The 19,489-nt window shown below is 31.7% G+C and overlaps 3 protein-coding genes across 5 annotated transcripts; 2 read left to right on the top strand and 1 right to left on the bottom strand.

The window, feature by feature from the left end:
* Positions 1-367: 367 nt before the first annotated feature.
* Positions 368-2,358, top strand: Tektin-a (Tektin A). Its single transcript, XM_072898430.1, has 5 exons — positions 368-651; positions 889-1,111; positions 1,187-1,341; positions 1,446-1,671; positions 2,224-2,358. Exons 1-4 carry the CDS (start codon positions 497-499, stop codon positions 1,657-1,659), a joined length of 747 nt encoding a protein of 248 aa, XP_072754531.1. The 5' UTR covers positions 368-496; the 3' UTR covers positions 1,660-1,671; positions 2,224-2,358.
* Positions 2,283-7,690, top strand: LOC140669010 (dynein light chain Tctex-type protein 2B). Of its 2 annotated transcripts, none has more exons than XM_072898427.1 (4): positions 2,283-2,452; positions 2,776-2,909; positions 3,032-3,165; positions 7,419-7,690. In XM_072898427.1, the coding sequence occupies exons 1-4, from the start codon at positions 2,283-2,285 to the stop codon at positions 7,500-7,502; spliced, it is 522 nt and encodes a 173-aa protein (XP_072754528.1). In that variant the 3' UTR covers positions 7,503-7,690. The 2 variants fall into 2 exon arrangements, with proteins under 2 accessions (XP_072754528.1, XP_072754529.1); XM_072898428.1 differs by lacking the exon at positions 7,419-7,690 and adding an exon at positions 3,288-3,424.
* On the bottom strand, positions 3,391-18,644 carry LOC140669008 (uncharacterized). 2 transcript variants are annotated; one of them, XM_072898424.1, is made up of 11 exons: positions 18,480-18,644; positions 11,617-11,767; positions 11,034-11,163; positions 10,765-10,882; positions 8,250-8,328; positions 6,967-7,018; positions 6,605-6,710; positions 6,393-6,483; positions 5,356-6,296; positions 5,074-5,277; positions 3,391-4,758 (listed from the first exon to the last, which is right to left on the bottom strand). In XM_072898424.1, exons 2-11 carry the CDS (start codon positions 11,732-11,734, stop codon positions 4,624-4,626), a joined length of 1,974 nt encoding a protein of 657 aa, XP_072754525.1. In that variant the 5' UTR covers positions 11,735-11,767; positions 18,480-18,644; the 3' UTR covers positions 3,391-4,623. The 2 variants fall into 2 exon arrangements, with proteins under 2 accessions (XP_072754525.1, XP_072754526.1); XM_072898425.1 differs by lacking the exon at positions 18,480-18,644 and adding an exon at positions 17,155-17,171.
* Between the last annotated feature and the right edge of the window lie 845 nt (positions 18,645-19,489).

Below are 19,489 nucleotides of genomic sequence, written 5' to 3'. Positions count from 1 at the left end.
ATTTATCATCTGACGTAAAAATAATAATTTTTTTTAGAGTTACTGCCAGCAATGCTAAACAATGCGTAGAACAAACGTATGCAGCAGCCGATAAAACGCAATTAGAGTCGACGGAACATTTAAAAACACGAGCTAACGTGGTGTATCATTGGAAGGTGGAATTGGAACATGCGATCGATGCCAATATGGAAGAAATAGGACTGTTGGAGGCTGAGCGTCGTCGAGTACAACGATCTTTGTCAATATTGACAATTCCAACATCTATCGCAAACGAATTTCTGCAATTACGCTCTTTTCGCCTGGAATCGGATCTCGTCCGCGACAACGTTGAGGAGGAACTAACAAAAGTTATTTTAATTAAATTTTGATTAATTCGGTATCAAAATTCTCAATTAATTATCTCTCTTCGTTTCTTAATTCGAATTATATATTTCAGGAAATAGCACTTTGTTCCGAAATACGAAATTTATTAAGTAGAACTCTCGAACAGATTGAGATGCAAATGATTGAATTAAAGACCGTCAAGGCGCGGATGGAAAGTGATTGGTCTGACAAAGTTCATACTTATAACATAGATTCCTTGTGTGTGAATTTAACTAACGATTCTTCGCTTCTGTTGTGGAGAGCTGGAGCTACAAGAATTCCAGCCGAGTGAGTTTGCATTACTTTATATATTCATGGCTGATATTGAACAAAATATTATGAAAATTTTACTTTTCATAATATTTTGTTTCATAAGAAATAACTTAATAAGTTAATAGTTAATGTAGAGATTTTAATTGATTTAATTATCTATTTTCAATTCAGAATATAATATATAGTTTTTTGCTATTCATAAACTTTCAATGTCGTCAGTTTTTTACGTCATGAATATTTTATTTTTTTTAGTCAATCAACTCCTACGAGTTATGAAAACTTCACGCAAGAAGCGCTAGCCGCCGGCGAGAGTGCTAGACAAAAATCCATAAATTTAAGGTCAACTTTGAACAAAATGTATATTGAATCCATTAAAGATCTACGCCATCAAGCAACTTGCGTTGATGTCGCACTCGCGGAAAATGTGAAACTTACGCAAGATTGTCTTCAGCAATTAGAAAAGGAATTACTTTGTGTAAGATTTATGAGTGCAATAAAACACACAAAACAAAATTGAGTAAAGTTTAACGAAAAATATTTTTCTTTTTAGTGCTTGAATGAATTAGCGAGTACGGAAAAGCTGATTGAAGAACTTCGGGATTCAACGAAGGGATTAAATAATGCCATGAAATTAGCACAAACAAGATTGGATAATAGATTGAATCGTCCTAATGTTGAAAGTTGTCGAGATGCAGTTCAATTTGCGTAAGTCATTTAAAGAAAGATGATTATGATTCAGTTAATAATTTTAATAAAGCATTGTCAACAAATGCAATAAGTAACGATTAAATTAAAAACTTTAATTTTAGTCTTATTGAAGAAGCGAAGTCTCTCGGCGAACAAACTTCCGCTATGTTGGCAGAATTAAAACGCACTGAGGAATCTCAGGCGAATTTAGTCAAAGCAAGAGGTACCCTGGAACATGAAATAATGGTAAAACGGAAGACCTTGTATATAGACAAGGAACGCGGTCAGGTACTGCGTTCATTCTTTCCTTCTACCACAGATTTGTCTGGATTTTAATAAATTGAATATGTACGTGCACAAACTGGCATTGTAATTATCAATTAAATTTTTTTTTAATAATAAAAATGCTGCAACTTTTCATATTTGCTTGAAAAATGATATGCTAAAATAAATGTATTCAGTTTTATTATTCGGGATGCGTCGATACATGTCATTAATGCGCGCGCAGTAAGAGTGCATTCAGAGATCTTATTCGTGAAGTAGAGTAGTGTTGAACTGACCAATCAGGATCAAAGAAATTTTTGTCCTGATTGGTCAATCAAACGTTACTTTATCTCACGGGTAGCGTTTCTGAACGCATCCTAAAAGGCTAGAAGCGTGATTACAGAATGTATGTATATACATATGTAGCATGTGTGTGTGTTAGACTTGTAACTTATGTCAGTATCAATATGGTTGACTTTATTGATAAACAAGCGTGAGTGACATTCTTATAGGTGACTTGTATGTTTTTGTGTGGGTGTGAGTGTGTGTGTGTTATATGACAAGATTACCTATGTTTTCTTTTAATTAGTAGTAATCATATATAAATGAAATACTCATATATAAATGATTTTTCAGCACTGTCAGCACTGACAGTCTATATCGGAACATACAAATTGTAAAGTTATCAATCATAAATGGCAGAACAAAAACGAATACCGCATTCTATGAAACATAACCCGGAGCAAGAGGCAGTGGATATAACACAGGAGAAGGAAAAGAAGGATGTAAACTTGGAGGTTCTCGAAGATGTCGAGGAAACATCTCAACAACCAGTTTATCAAATTCGACCGCCTCTTCATGAAAAGTAAGCTAGTTTATCAAAAAATCAAAAGATACGATCATGTGTCTTGCCAATAAAATAATATGTATATAATAATAATAATAATATATTACACAAAATATACTACAATATGTACATAAAATTTAGAAAATGTATTAAATCCCAAAGTTCGCGTTTGTATAAATTGTTGTAAAAATTATAGAAAGATATTGCTCTAATTTTGATTTAAAAGCTAAGCTATTGATATAAATTCTTAAATTAATTATTGTTAAATATACATTATTAATATAATCAATATCTTTTTCTGTGAGTTTAATTAAACTAACATTAAAATATTTTTAACACAGATTTAAACCTCTAAGTGCAAAAGAGATAATACACGATGTATTGTTTGATCAACTTGCTACAAAATCATATGATGCACAGGCAGCTGCTCAATGGACCAAAGATATAGCAGATATTATTGAAAGAAAAATCAAAGGTAATATTTAATCTTTTTTTCTCCATATCTGTATATAAACCATTTATATTAATTATTACATTTAAAATTCTTGTAGTAAATACTTAGTTTTTCATATTCTTTTTTTTATATATGTTTTATAGATTTACAGTTTAAAAGATATAAATACATTGTCAATGTGGTTTTGGGACAGCAACATGGTGCAGGTGTAAAAATAGGCACAAGATGTATTTGGGATGCAGAAGCTGATACATATGCTTATGATAGTTTTATCAATGTAAGAAGAAGATACAGTCTTTCAACTTTTGTTTTATAATATTTGATATTTATATATTCTTGCTCTATATAATATTTAATATTTATATATTGTTCTTGAGTTAATTGCATGTTGTTTTCCAGGATACTATATTCTGCATGGCTATAGTATATGCAGTTTATTTTTATTAAAAAGACATTTTCTGGAGAACACATATGAATAAAAGATATGAGTGGAAAAATATCATTATTTAAAAATGTCAACTTTATTAAAATACAATCTATTATTATCATACGTATTAACATATATGCAACACATGTTATATGTCGTATGACATGATACAATTTTTACATATAATTACAAATAGTATTTGTGTTCAGAAACAGAAGGATATACATGATTATGTTTGCAATGATATATTTTTCATGACTCTTTTTAATACTAAAATTATTATAGCACCATAATTCACGGTAGTGTAGTATAATTAAAAATTATTTATCCTACTTGTTACAATACTTATTGTCATGATTTGTTTGCTTCATACATATTTGTAATAAATTACTTTTGAACAAAGTAATTGGATTATTTAAAATTTTTAAAGTAATAATATCTATCTTATAGAATGGCACTATATAATATTTATTTATTAAAATATTAAAATTATAATAAAGTTTATTTATTTTTTTGTTGCAAAATGTGAACATTAATTTTACAATTTGAAGCTTAACAGTGTTATATAATATACACATAATTCATATTTGCATAACACAACAGGCAATATAAATAAAAATGTAAAAATATATATTAAACAAAATTTTTTATAACTAATTTATTAAAAAGTAGTCTATTGTTCGTCGTGATGTTAATTTCATTTTTTGTTTATATATATTAAAGTATAATAATAAATTTAAAATAGATTTAAAGGAGACTACATTTTATATTTTTCATATAATTTCATATTGCAACACATTTTTAAAAAATCTTAATAATTTGCCATTGTGGAAGATAATACTTATAATAATAAAAATTATATAAATAAATATAGCTTAAATATATGTTATTCTGAAATATATATTTATATAAGTATGTTAATACATAAAATCACTCTTTCAGGACAGATTTGTTTTGATTATTTGCTTGTTATATGAATGATTTGTTATATGTTAAATATTAACACAGATTTGTCTGTATTTTTTGTATTTAAGATAAGTGTACGTTTAGATTTCGAACAGAAAAATAGAAAGAGAAGCAGAATGTGCAATTTAAATGATTGCACTTTGTATTGGCAAAAAGAAAAAAATATGAAAAAAGAACTTACTCTAAACGTAAACTATATATTTTTGTTTTTATACTATATTTTTAATTCTTTCTCTGATCTGTTTCTTGCAGCCTATACTGTTTTTGATTATATTGTGATATTAGATGTTTCAGAGACCGTATGTGTTTAATTATAATATATATGTTAATGTAAAAATTAAATTACATAATAACGCATGGCAATGCACAGCATAACGGCAGACAAACTGGGACAACAGCGCCTCCCTTACTGGTTTTGGTTTTGCTTTTACTGGAAGCTTCGTATTCATACTTTCCACTTGCCTTTTGCCATCCTCCCTGAAAAATGGCGGAAACAAGAATTAATTAATATCATATACAATAAAAGAATTTTTTTGCTTTTAGAAATATTTTTGCTTTCAAGGAACACAGAGTTCTTTTCTCTCTCTAGATTGCTGATAAGTAACGTTGCAATGTACAAATTAATGAATATTTGGATAATGAAAGTACTCATCATTTTCTGTTTCAAAGAGTGGTTTCTGAACTATTAGGATTTACTGCAAGTTATATACAATTGTTTTTGTAATTGAAAAAATGGTTTACTTATTATAAATTTAGGATTATTCTGTATAATACATTAAATAATTGACTTACACTTGCTTGTGACATAGCTGCACTAGATTCTTCCTTCTTGGTGAATTCCGCTGAGCCAGGAGGATAATAGACCGGTGGACCGGCAACATTCTTGCTTTTGACCTTCGGCGGTGTATGCGGGATAAAATCGACTTCTTTCTTCTTGGACTGTGATTCTTTGATATTCTGACTTTCTTGTCTTTGTATATCTTCTAATACTTCTCGCTAAGTGAACAAAATAAAACATGTAGAAACTCTTATTATCGCTTGACAAATAATTACAGTATTCATTAATTACTTTACCTCAGAGTCGGAGAACGAAGCCATGAGATCTTCAAGTTTTGCCGGTGGTCCTTCACCATTGACGGCTGGCTTAGTGGGATATACCTGAACACCAGTGGGAAACGGTCTCGGCAGAAGAACCTCGTGATCGTCCGCGTTCTTGCTCGGTGGTATTGTCGTCGTAGTATTCGAGAATTTATAAATCGTTGTAGGTGCACCGTGTTGCGGGTGATAGGTCGTTGTCGTCATCCTGGTCGGGGTATCCGGTTTATCAGGTGTCACATAATGTCTGCCAGATCTGTACTCCTCGATTCGTTTGATGGACTTGGTGTGCTCAATGGTAGGAGGCGGTTGGTTCTGGTATATGGTCGTGCTCCCGGGATAATCTGGACGATCGCTTGGCCCGTGACCATTGGGATAATTATCATCAACCTGGTAATATTTCTCGGTCACGGTGGTCTTGGTCTCCAAAGGCGGTGCGTTGCGGGGGTAAACGTGAGAAGACTTCCAACCGGGACGATCGTCGTGATGCTCCTCGCGATAGTATTTCGCCTCCTTGTGAATGGTCGTCTCGGTGATGTCGTTCGATGGACTATTGTATCTGACCGGTGGATCGGGTACATTCTCCGTCATGGTTTGATAGCTGACCGTCTTGTCTGTGGCGGCAGTTGTGCTGGTTCTCCCTGGTAGGGTGTACATAATAGTTTTATCGCCTGGTAGCACGACGTTTCCTCCTGGCACACTGCCACTTGGTAGATATGTTTCCGGCGATCCTGGCAGTTCGTACGTGTATGTCTTGATCGTGGTAGTCACCTTTGTGTTAGGACCGGGTGCCAGATTGATCGGTATCGCTGGACTTGGCGACGGAACCGGCACGTATTCGATGGATTTGTATTCTTGCGGTGTGCTCGTATGCACTGTACTTAATGTGCTTTGAGTTGATCGTGGATCAGTTTGGTAACCTTGGATAGCGGAAAATTAATTGAATTAATTTCAATGTCAAAATTAAAATTTATATATATATATAGTCGACTTTTTGTAAGATAATTTATACGTACTACTAGTTTCTTGAATGTATTTGACATCCCTCTGAGTTCCTGGCAAAGGGGAGGTTTGTTTCGAACGAGACGTTGAACTGTCGCCGTAGACCTAATAAATATAGTTATATTACTGTTAAAATACTAATAAGTTCATGCTTTATTTAATATCAATAAAAATACTGAATTAAAATACACTAGAGAAAATGTATTGCAATGATACTTTTACTTACCAGTTCTCTATTAACCACTGTTTTTTTAATAATCGGTTCTGGATTTTGATATGTATATGTCGCTGGAGTCTTAGACTCTTCGTAAGCAGTTTCATGGATGTCGTCACTGTAAACGTATAAGCTTCATTTCATACACGTATTTCATAATTTTAGTTATAAACATTTTCTTTTTCTTTTGTATCATATCTGCAGTAAAATTTCTTTTAAATGTCATGCATAAATTAAATGCAATTCAGAAAGAAATATGAGTTTGTTTCTATTTTAACGGAGAAAGAGACGTGCTCTGCGCGACCAAGTCATTTGGCATTCATTCAGAAACCGGTGGTATTTTGGGACTTATGAGGCAGAGTCTATATACTCACATCAAGGGCGCGCCAGTAAGAGACCGTTTGTTTTCTGACATGACCCACGAATCTGAAACAATGAATCACGCGTCATTAGTTTATTCGTCGCAAAACATTGCGATTGAAAAGCATGATATTTTCCTAGAAGAATGACGTAATAAAATAATTTTCTAAATAATTATTAATTCGAAAAATAAAGAAATATTATATGTGTAAGCTACGGTAATTTATTCTCGATTTTAATCTTATAAAATTTACAATGTCAACTGCTTTGGCAATGGATTTTATAGCTAGCTGACAAGGTCATCTCTAGTCGACGAATATTCTGACCTATTGATCCGATGACCGATAGTCATCATTTCTTTGTCCTTTATATTAGTATAGTGTAACTTATGTCTACCTTTTACATTTTACTTCTCTGTCTTTCCCGTTCTCTTTTCTTTTTATTTCTTATATTTTTTTTCTTTCAGAAGAACAGCAAACATACGAAGAAATCGGGTCAACCTTCTGCTATAAGCGGTCCTAATATGGCTACGCTTGTGTATTATGCGTGACCGCAAAGAACATGAACTACGACCGTGTTTGCCAAATACAGAGGTACAAGGGGAACTTTCTCGCTCCCACAATATGCTTCTTTACAAAAAAAGGTAAATAAAATTCTGAAAAGATTTTTTTTTCTTTAATTTTTGTGAAATTTACTGAAAGATAAACGATAAATGATTTTCTCTTTTTCGTATTTCTTCTTTAAAATTTATAAACATTTTATATTTTAATATTATTTCTACCAAACTTAATTTACGTCAAAAAAGATTTACACATGTAGCGGTTTAAAGTTATTCGGAATATTTTTATTAAATTTCATAAAAATTCAGAACTCAATCTCTATTTCTTTCTCTCTCGAGAATGAAGTATAATATAGTATAAGCAAGGTATTCATATTCTCGTATATGTACGATTTCGCCAATATTCCTTCCGCGATACTAAAGTTGCATTGAAGATCGTATATAGCGCTTAAATCTGCGAGAGAGATCCGCTTGATTTTTTTCATTATCAATTAACCGTAAACCAGCAAGGCCGTCACGCGCCTTAAAAGGCGCGACAGGAGCAACCGGCTCCCCTACCTTCCACGTTCGCGACCGACGTGTTACTTATCTCAGATAATTCAAGGAATCTTTGAATCTTTGCTATAGTTTTTCGATTTTTTGCTAAAATATATCTAGCCGCATATATAACACAGGCATAGCGATATAATACTTACTATTCGCGTGCATTTAATACAAATATATAATAAATTTTCTCACCTGGTTTTCCGTCCAAGTCCTTGTTATATTGATACGACACCTGCTTGTACGCTATCGTTTTGCTTTGACCGGGTTGGACCTGCAAATATACAAGATGAAAATGGATATTACGAAGCAGAATCTCACATTAGTATGCATAAGCATTCAGGTCATCCCTCTTTATGCGCAGCATCGCGATCTAATCGTAACAAATTAGTGCGAGCAATGCGTGGGCAGTGTCAGCACTTGGACTCTCCTTATAAGACTTTGATTACGACTATCCCACGTGAAACGCATGGGCGGATCGGTAACAGCGTTTAAATTCCGCGGAACGACTGACTTATAGTCGATGATTGTTTCAATTCTACAGTTTTGCAGAAAAACTAAAGTCATTGGAGTGTGTCACATAGAATGAAACATCTTTATTTTACGTCCTAGAAATATAATCTGCAAACGCACACATCGTGCTACTTCCATGCGATTAAATTAATAGTGAATTCTTCCACAAACTGCGAAATGACATGTGAGTAATAGGTGTAGGAATTTCATAGATTGTTTTGTTATTATATATATTCTATCGTTCCGGATGACGATAGACAGCATCGTTTAAAGATCTTAAAAGCCCGTTAGTTCGAAGATATATCCGGCTAGCACGCAAGAAGCATGAGCAAACCAATTTATTTTCATTGGATGCTATATTACAAGGCGTACGATCAGCAAAGGTTGTAATCATCTCGGCCTGATCCTCCCCAATGTGATTTTCTAATGTTTAATATATCGCGTAAAATGGCAGAGTATTATTACCAAGCTGTCCGGAAAATCTTTACTGAGCAGAGTATAGTCATTTTAAAACGCGTTTCTCTCTTACTATACGATCGAGTAAATCGAGGATGCACGAGAAATATTTTGTTATTCATGACTTTAATAAACCACTTAGAAAAGTCACGCTCAACCGTGTATTTAGAATGCAAATCCCAATCATTACTGCTATTACCATTATACATGTCAAAAAACTAATGGCACTATGCATTTTAATTAGCTTATTAATTTTTTATGCGTTGAAAAAAAATCTAAAATATGTACGGTATTGTTTTATTTTTATTTTTATTTTCCTATTTCTCTGCAACTATCTTGATTTATTAAAGTATTTTTTCTAAAGCTCTACGTGAAAATTAATAAATGCAAAAGTGAAAGACGATTACAATTGTAACTAATGCACGGACGATTCCTATTATAATGAAATTATATGATTTACGAATCTATTTTTGTTCTTAGCTCTTCTTCTTCTTTAAATGTTCGGGGATGTGACACGAGATGCGTTGATTACTTCGCGACTTCAAGTATAAGCGTGATCTCATTTATACTTCGCGTCTCTGTTTCTCTTTTTCTCTTTCTAATATAACGAGGAAGCAACATTAAATGTTCGTTAGATGCACCGACACGACACTTGCACCTCGGGGCGAATACATAAACGATGCAATCTGCGCGCCATATAATTAGAACTCCAGCAGGACATGTAAAACCCATACTGTGGGTGTTAACACAGAAATGATCAATATTCTACGATTAAAAATTTGCATAATTTATACAGTATGGCAGAGATCGTAAAATTCTCTGTTAATAACAATACTGTAGATAAATAATAGAGATAATGAGAGACACATGTTATACAAGTTATTAATGTTATCACATGATGGAATTTCTATTGATTTACATTTTATTATTATAAATAATATTAATACTCGTGTTTTGACACGAATAATTGATGTTTTATTTATTTATCGTCCATAAGTATTAAAACTTTGTGAATAGTGGACATAAGATTACAATTTACGTTCGGCAATAAAATTGTGTCTTTCAAAATATCGAAATGAAACGATCAAATTTTTAATTAAGTTAAGAATTTTTTCAACATTTTTTTATTTTACGTTGATTAAAAATAATAATTTTTATCAATCAAATTTTTCGTTATGCTTGCTGAGCCGGTTATATCGAGAATTTTTATACACTATTTAAATTTATTTAACTAACATCAGTTAATCAAAATGATCGTTTTCTGTTTAATAACATATTTAGTAATCTTGGGTATATGTATATGACGTTATGTAAAATTATAGTTTCTTGCATACATTTATCGTGATACTTATTTGTGCAGAGACTAGAACCATTGACGTCCATGTAATTTCATACGACATATATCGAGATTATATTTCTTTTCTTGATAAATAGCAACATAATATTTTTTTAAGTGAAACTAAACAATATAACAATATATAAATTTTTTTGTCAGGACTCTTTACAAAAAATTTATTTGTGTAATTTTCTTTTGAAAAGTAAAATTATACAAGTCCAAAATTTTCTCAAATTAATATGTGAAAAAATATATTAAAATATATTAAAATTTTCTCAAATTAACATATGAATAAATACATTATTTTTCAGACATTGTAAATCATTGAATATTGAGTTTCGATATTCTGTGTACGAGTTTGTATTTTGTGTTTTAATGATTCATAATTTTAATTGAAAAACTTACATCTTGCAGCTCCTTGTCTAGAAACTCTAATCCCGGAATACCACTGGGCGCGCCGCTTGGACCGCTACTCATAAATTTCTCGGTGGTAGTCACCTTCGTACGATTTGGGGATATGGGTCTAAAAAATAATTTTTATAAATCTGAATATTTATTATAATATATTTTTTTATATATCTTATAATATATATGTGCAGCAAGTATATTCTCGCATCGAATAAAGCAAAAAGATGCGTTGATTTAAATTATTATCTAATTCGAACTTTTCTCACCTGCCTCCCTCGGAGATCACTCTGATAGGGTTGGCAGCCACCCGATATTCGACTTGGGGCGAGAGTACTTTGTCTCGACTAGGAGTCGCACTTCTTGAGACACTCGTCTGCAGATCCTCGAGAAGTGCGTCTGAAAGAGCCAAACGAAACAATTTAACATGTCGTTCACACTGCTGTAATGAAACATGGAGTAATAATTAATGGAGCTGAGAAAGCAAATTCAAGTATATACATATATATATATATATATATATATATACAGACAACTGACGTCAATTAAAATTGTATTACCTCCAGCTTCTCTCTCTCTCATTAAGCTTATCGTATCGTTTTAGATTGAAGTGTAAAGGCATTATCAGGAATATCAATTTACATCGATCAGGCGTAGCAGAGAGAAAAATTCAAGGTAGTTGTATCTTTAAAAATTTAGTGAATTGTGTGTGTGCATTCGTAGCTAATTTACATGCTAAGATTTGCAAATACGAGGACGTGGCGAGTAAAAAGATCGTAGACTCATGTGGCGAAAAAGAGAACAACGGATAGATAGGGTTACACATCTCCGGTGGCACATTTAAAAGTTTACCTAAGTTGTTTTCGAGGCTGCTGGCCGTTCCGTCTCTCTGGCCAGATATAGGACCGCCATGACTCACGATCTTCCTGCTGGTGTGCGTCGTCGTTCGCTCTCTTACAGCTGCTGACATTGTGTGTTCTTTTGAAGTCCTACCTCACGATATCTACAAGTAGAATAACACAGAGGTTTGATTGACATTCTGGTTAATTTCATTATCAATATTTTTTGTTTCATCGAATTTATCTCTCAGATCTTTGGTACCGAATCGAGTAACTGGAACGACAGCATGGCTAATGGCTAGACATTTCTTACAATAACCGCGCTACTTATAGAAGCCTGAAGTTATAAATAGAATTGATATTAAGATTTGGATTTTTCTATAGCGTTACAGACTCGCAGAAACTTTCGCACTCACCATTCGAAGCCGGTTTATGAACAAGGCTCGCGACCAGAACGGCCACTTTTAGGTTCGAGTGGGTGTAGTTTCATGATTTTCGTCGCGCATGCATGGTTTTTGCCTCACTCGTAAAAGTAGTCTCTTAACATATTATTGACTATTTGACAAAATATATTGAAGAAAAGACTTGAATGTTTGACATATGGTTGAACTTAAATGATTTTACGCACTGATATTTCACATTATTAATTCTAAATAAATTAGTAATGGTTGTACAGGTTCGTTAAAAATTAAATATAAATCAAATAAAAAACTCGCATTTGCGAGTCGGCGTAGAACTTTAAAAGGTACGCGCCTAAAGTTTAGTATTGATTCGCAAATTTTCTATTTTCTATTTTATTAATTATAAATACCATTGCATTGTACTTTTATAATTATAATGTCGAGTTTCGCAGAAACTGATTTCTCATGTTTAAAATATATGAAACTGGATTAAGATATGAGATCAGTCTGGAAACTAAATCGGCGGAAGTGCCAAATGCTCTTGTATTTATTCCGGTGGAGGCATCAAAGCGAATGAGGCCATCGGGCCAAGGAGACCTTCCAAGAATCGGCAGCTAAAGAGGTTTGTACGACGGTCTCTAAAATCTCGAAAAGCACGACGGAAATTTCGTTTCTGAAATTCGTACTTCATTGACTATTACGCGAATAATATATGAAAGAAAAAAAGGAGTTTCTCTCGATTTAAACTTGACAATGGTAGACTTTTTATTGAAGGCAAGTTTGGGCAAAGTGATCCAAGGACAGATGAATGCGGATCAAGATCAATTACGAGTATTGTGTCTCCGCGACGAATATGGCTGCCTTGATTATGACTTACGAGTTATTAATGGTACTTGAGCTGTGTATATACACGTTTATCAAGATTACTATTAGAGACAGTTTACTCTTTGCTGAGACACTATATGATGAATATATACTACTTTCAAGTGAAATCTTTATAACATTATTATTACATTCTTCATGTAAAGATGATTTTAATGTTTGAGTTTATTTATATACATGACATATATGTATATTAATAAAAATTATGTTAGTATGTGTTTAGAAATTTTTATTTTTATTATAATTTTGCCGATGTATTTTTGTTATATGACATCAGTTATATTTGATATATAGTCTATAACGCCACATAATTTCAGTAGTCGAATAGACTTGTGCAAGAAATTAAGAGTTAGGAAAATATAATAAAAAAAAACTGTCGTTTAAGAATTTTATCGCACAATTTTGCTTTCAGATAGTGAGTTGACTTTAAAGTATGCCGCGTCATTCTTACTTAATATAGAGCATACATAACTTGATCAGCTTGAATGAACATTATCGATTGCAGTGGCGTAATTAAAATTCGAGCGAGTTATTCAATAGAAAAAAAAACCGACAACCTGTACGATAAAATTATTTTTTGTAATAGTAGATGCAAGATATTTAACGCATGTTTGCAAAACATGCTTATGTAGATGACTGATAACGTTACGTAGAATGATAAAATGATTATAATCTTCAAACAACGCATTTGGAAGCAGAAATTGGAGGAATTCGTGTGTGTAATCGTCAGATGCAGTTACGCCATTGATAGCTCGCGATGCAACTGCTTTAAGCAGATAGTTAGTCCGGTCATCGTCAGTGACATTGTACCGCGCCCTCCAAGGTTATCGTGTCGGTGGCAATCGAAACGGTGGCTGCGATTCAACGAAGACTATCTAATCGTGTGATTACTTAAATTAATGAAAATCTCTTACAGAGTAAGTAGATGTTTTACAGAGCAATTACAGAGGTACGCATGATAGAGCTTTCGCCGTAACATTTTTTTTTATTGCAAACTTAATTTACACGCGTGCAAATATATTTTTGGTCACTGAAAGAGAATGAGAGAGAAAGAGAATGAGAGAGAATCACAAATAATAATTTCAGCGCGCAGAGCACCTGCGCGTTACTGATCGCGAATCTTGCGCAATCACTTTCGTCTCGTTTGAACACGAAGAAGCTGCCATGTGGTGGGCGGAGAGAAAAGAACCAGAAAAAGAATCGTTCACACTGCGAAATTACATCGCCTTTGGTCCACACGATATAATCTTTCAGAAAATTTATGCGCTCCTTTTCGCCGAAACATGACACCCTTTCCCCTTTAAATCATATTACAATAGCGATATATATATATATATATACATTACAAGAACCGAGGGATTAAATATTGTAACGCTTTAACAAGATGAAGATTTAAATCTCTAGATACGCAAATGTTGAGTCGCGCATCTTTATCTTATATCTTCCCATCATGGAAAACTTTGGTTGAATAAACAAATTTATTCTCGGGACAAAATAGAATCTCGTAGATACGTTAACGGAACCTGAACGTGAACATGGTTTATTTACAATTTGTTTCAATAGTCGAGGTCATTGAACACTAGAGTACAGGTTGTACTACATGCTACATGAGAAGGCTTGAAGTTTCATTTTGTCAACCTTTGGTTGAGAAGGACCGAAGGAACTATCAAAGATAGTTCCGCTACAGAACGCGACTTAGTACGAAGAGAAGAGTAATATAAATACTACATGATTACATTACGTCGCTACTACTGCTGGTATATTCAAAAACGCTATACTATGAATACATTGTTCTATGTTACAACATACTACGAACAGACATATGTTACATAACGGCATTTTCATGATGCTATTAATTACGGAGTCACACTAATTATGATGCCATATTTATTCGACATATTTGAGACAGCGAAAACATATAAACATTACAAGATTACATCTGTGTCAACGGGAGAAAGTTCTGTATTTGCATTGGCAGCGCAATTGCGCAAACGATTGGTAAGCATCAGTATTATAGGTTTTACATAAATGACTTCCTCTTATTGGATATTCATCGAATTTCAAAAAGTCTGTGAAATATTTTTGTGGTATTCATTGAATGTCATAAATACTTATGAAATCGATGACAATAATAAAAAGTATCATATAAATTAATTTTTTTAAAGCTATTTTGTCAGTAGATTGTCAGAAATTTGAGGAAAGAAAATTATTATGTAAATTGTTATTTTAAAAAATTATAGTTTTTTGCAATCATTATCTTATTTTTGTTATTGATGTGTTGAAAAAAAGTTTTATTACACATGAGAGAAATGTTATTTCAGTATACTATTTTTATATTATAGTTTGATTCTGTAATATTTAAAAATATTGTTTTTTATATGAGATTAAATATAATATACATAATTTGAAATAATATTCGTCTGTGTGTATATTACTGTGCATGCGTGTGTGCATATCGTGTATTTACGCGCGTGCGTGAGAGAAGTTATCATCTTATAAATTACAAGACTTGATTGAAAGTACCGATTTAAATTCTTGCGCTACATTATTTCGATCTGGTAACTTGAACATAATTGAAATATGATATTACCGCTGATTACGTGCGTGAACGATTATTATTAGAGTTCTCGAGACTCAATGAGAAATTCTCTCGTGTCCGATATTTCTTAGTGTATTGACTATTACATAAAATAAGAATTCACATAAAAGTTTCATATTCATCTTGACGATCAATTTAACTAGGTGAGCTTATCAAATAATATCGAATTTTTTTTTTTTATCAACTATATGTAATTAATAGAAGAGTAAAAAGATTATAACAGATTTGACAGATTGCTAAATATTATGTGAATTTTTTAATTAATTTTAATTAAATTTCGAATATTTCATGTAAAGATAGAAAAAGATGTAACACACATGTTTATTTTACAGCATCCATTCTTCATGTTCATTTAAAGGTTTATGTCATCGCTCATAAAGTAGCGAATTTGGAGAAGATATTAGAAAAAAATATCTTTCATATTCACGTTAATTTTAGCATGAAACATTAATTTTCCCCAATCATTTATTAACGTTACGCATGTATGCACACACGTAAGAGAAATGAGAAAAAAATATAAAGTCCAATTTCTTGTGTATATTTAATGGCGACATTTGACATTTTATGTGGGTGGCAGTGGTCCAGCCAACTGGCGCCCGGAATCTCATTTCCTCTCTCTTTCCCATCTCCTTCGTCCGTTCACTATTCTCCGTTCTTTGTTTAACCTGTTTAAATATAACTTATCCATCTTTTTTGCTTCTCAATAAATTTCCTTTCTGTCGGCATTTTACATGGACAATAAATTTTTAACAGTTTTTTGATGATATTTTCGATTTTTCGTTTAATTAGCAATAGAGTTAATGCTATTTTGCAAATGTTTACAAACGAAGGATAAATTTTGGCGCGTGCATAAAATAGAATTTATGCCAAGATAAAATTTGTACACGTGACTGTCATTAACTGGTTTCAGCTCAGCAGCTGTGTAATCGTATCGTCATTTGTAATAATTTAAACATGTAAAAATAAAAAAAGAGAATGTATTTGGACAATATTTTTTTCTATAAATTTTATCTCACAATCAGTAAACAGACAATATTCACACATACACACAAAGTTTCGAGGTGTGAACAATATTTTGGAATATTCAGACAAACGTCTTTTTGTAAAATTTATCGCGACGTCGTAAAAAAAGTCGCTGAAAGATATACTGATGCCTATTTTTGGCAACTTAACGTAAGAAGTATTATAAGCAGCGGGTCAATATGTTTTTGGCTTTGCGCCTATTTTTGCTTCTTTCGTTGCATGGCGTCCTCTTTTTTTCTTAGCCCAGCTGCATAAATTCGTTTTATTTATTTTACTACAAATCCGCTTCGTATAATAATATATCGTGTGTCGAATAGTGCTGATGGAAATAGTTATATAAAAGCAAGAAACAATTCCAGAGTTATCATTTTCTTTAAAATCTCAACACATATACATACATACATACATACATACACAAAAAATTTGTTATATCTTCTCTCTTAATTAATATAATATCGTGTTAAAGATAGTCTCTTAAGATCTCGTAATAAAATATTTCACTATGTCAAAGAGTTTCAGTTTATTAATAATTCTTATTCTTATGTATTATGCATGGCTTACGAAGCTCTTAATGAAGGTTGTAACGTCTGTATAATGCATGAATTATGCATACCAATATTTATTCTGAGCAGTCTTTAAAACGCACCTAACATGGCTGAGAGATCTGCGAAAATGGAAAGTGGAATTCGACCTTCCTTCTCTATCTTCGATCATCTGCTTACCGTATTACGTACGCTTGAAAAGACAAGTTTTAATCGGTATTGTACGCTTATATGTATATTTTAATATCAGATTGTTCTATATAAACTATCATATTTCGAAAACTTCAATTTTAAGTAGAGCAAATACTCTCTTGTAAAGTAAATTCTTTTAATAATTCGATTTTACATCTCTTAATAATTCAATTTTTATAATATTTTGTTAAAATATAACATATTCATTTTATAAAATTACATATAGCTTTTATAAAATAATTGTGGAATTCTAATTCCATAATAAATAATATAAAAAAGTGTAAAAAAAATTTTAAACAAATTTATATTATTTTTAAAATAGATTTAATGCATAAATAATTCTTTTCAGTATATATGTATATCTCAATTTTTATATAAATGTATTTTTTACTCGTAAATTATTTGAAAATTGTATAAGAGCGATACTTTTTACAATAATGTAACAGATTCAAATTTATAAAGCTTATATAATAATTCTTTAATATAATGTGTGTAATGTAGTTCTTATAATAATATAATTCTGTTAAGTTATTCTGAGCTATAATGAGTCGCGACGAGACTTATGAACAATTTCCGAGTGGAAATAAACTTTTTTTAACCTGGTAACGTCAAGAATCATAGCGTGTTAACCAATGACATGTGTAGCATAATGACGGTCACTGTTTGAAATCATTCAAAGGCACCGAGACTTTTTCAAAAGATTAATTACTTACATGAGACTATGATAACGCGGTGTATCAATAATAATTTAAGAGAAATAGATATATTACACAGAAAGGGAAATTCTTGTAAAATAATTAATATTACTTGCTGATTTTGATAACCGGTTTAGTAATTAATAAAATATATTTTTTACAATATAGTATGCAAATATTATTTGAGTAACTTTTATTATTTATGCTTCAAGTGTGTCTTTAATTTATAACTTTTAGTCTGTGCAATATTTTTAATTCCATATTTAATCTGAGAATGTATAAAAAATTATTTATTAATCTTTTTTTATAAATATCTGCAAATTTATTATAAATCTTTTTTTTTTTTTATATAATACATATATGTATTTTCTCAGATAATTTGATAAATCTTTTTGTATTATTATTGATACATTTATAAAAAATTACATACGTTATATCAAATAAATCTAAATTAATGAAATTAAATTTGTACCAACAAAAATTTTCAATTTGTGTCAGCAAACACTAAAAAAATGTTACAAAATAACAGACTGCTCTCTTACCTAGTAAAAGAGAGTAATCCAAAATTTACACACGGGCTAAATCACTTTTTTTTCTCAACTCGTTTTCTTCCCGGTGACTTTGCTCACACGATGAGTCCAATCGATTGATCTTAATCGAGAGAGCGACGCAACGGATTGACCGTCCGCCCAGGACTGGTTACACTTTACACTTGCTGCGCCGCTCGCCAGAATCCGTCGTAGGTAGACAGGACCAGTGCGTGCGCATGCGCGATGGATCGCGAATTGTTAGATGTCCCCGACCCGTAGAAATCTTCGATCACCGTGTTTCGAGATCGAGAGATCATCAATATTACAAAACGTCATCGCTTTGATGTCCATTCAGAATCGCATAAACTTGACGAAAAGGAGATTATTTTATTTCACAATAGTCTTTATTGCAGCTCTAGTGCAATTCGTGTACAAATTTTTTAAACATATGTAAAATTACACAACAATATAGTTTGAAGATGTGTAGATGCGCTTAATTACTTCGCTAAAAACATGCGTTCAAGCAGCAGCCGAAGTGTCTAACAAAAGTCATAATACTTATATATTCAAGGACACATTATGCAATTTAAAAGATTATTATGTCTTTGAAGTATCATCATCAATGTAAACTTTGTACATCGATTATTTTAGTATCATGCTATTATCGTGAATTAATTTAAAGTGTCTTTTTTATTTTAAAAGATAGTAATTTTATAAATATCAATATCAGTTAGCTATAGATAAGCAATTGTTTATTTAAACTAAAATTTGTTTTATAGAATATATCACGTATGTTTTTAAAATTCTCTCCAACGATGATAATACATATCAATATAGACAGACAAATAGATATAAATTAATCATAATCACATTTCCGTCAATATGTATAGCTTAAAAGTTTAATACTTTGCAAGTGCTTGAAAGTAATGCAATGTGATTTCACTTAAATTACACATATTATATGCGATCGATAAATAGCTGAGTAAAATAAAATCTTGCATTTCTAAATAATTATAATTTGT

This window comes from Anoplolepis gracilipes, chromosome 8, assembly GCF_047496725.1.
Source record: "Anoplolepis gracilipes chromosome 8, ASM4749672v1, whole genome shotgun sequence".
Classification (NCBI taxonomy): Eukaryota; Metazoa; Arthropoda; class Insecta; order Hymenoptera; family Formicidae; genus Anoplolepis; species Anoplolepis gracilipes.
The sequence above is the reverse complement of the archived record's forward strand: the minus strand, read 5'-3'. Positions and strand labels throughout refer to the sequence as shown.

Coding starts and splice junctions, on each gene's coding strand:
- LOC140669008 (XM_072898424.1), bottom strand. CDS start 11,734: ATGTCAGCAGCTGTAAGAGAGCGAACGACGACGCACACCAGCAGGAAG. Junction 8,329..10,764: donor TAGACAAGGAGCTGCAAGAT/GTAAGTTTTTCA, acceptor GTATATTTGCAG/GTCCAACCCGGTCAAAGCAA. Junction 6,484..6,604: donor CAGTGGTTAATAGAGAACTG/GTAAGTAAAAGT, acceptor TATATTTATTAG/GTCTACGGCGACAGTTCAAC.
- Tektin-a (XM_072898430.1), top strand. CDS start 497: ATGCAAATGATTGAATTAAAGACCGTCAAGGCGCGGATGGAAAGTGAT. Junction 652..888: donor GCTACAAGAATTCCAGCCGA/GTGAGTTTGCAT, acceptor TATTTTTTTTAG/TCAATCAACTCCTACGAGTT. Junction 1,342..1,445: donor CGAGATGCAGTTCAATTTGC/GTAAGTCATTTA, acceptor CTTTAATTTTAG/TCTTATTGAAGAAGCGAAGT.
- LOC140669010 (XM_072898427.1), top strand. CDS start 2,283: ATGGCAGAACAAAAACGAATACCGCATTCTATGAAACATAACCCGGAG. Junction 2,453..2,775: donor CGACCGCCTCTTCATGAAAA/GTAAGCTAGTTT, acceptor TTTTTAACACAG/ATTTAAACCTCTAAGTGCAA. Junction 2,910..3,031: donor TATTGAAAGAAAAATCAAAG/GTAATATTTAAT, acceptor TATGTTTTATAG/ATTTACAGTTTAAAAGATAT.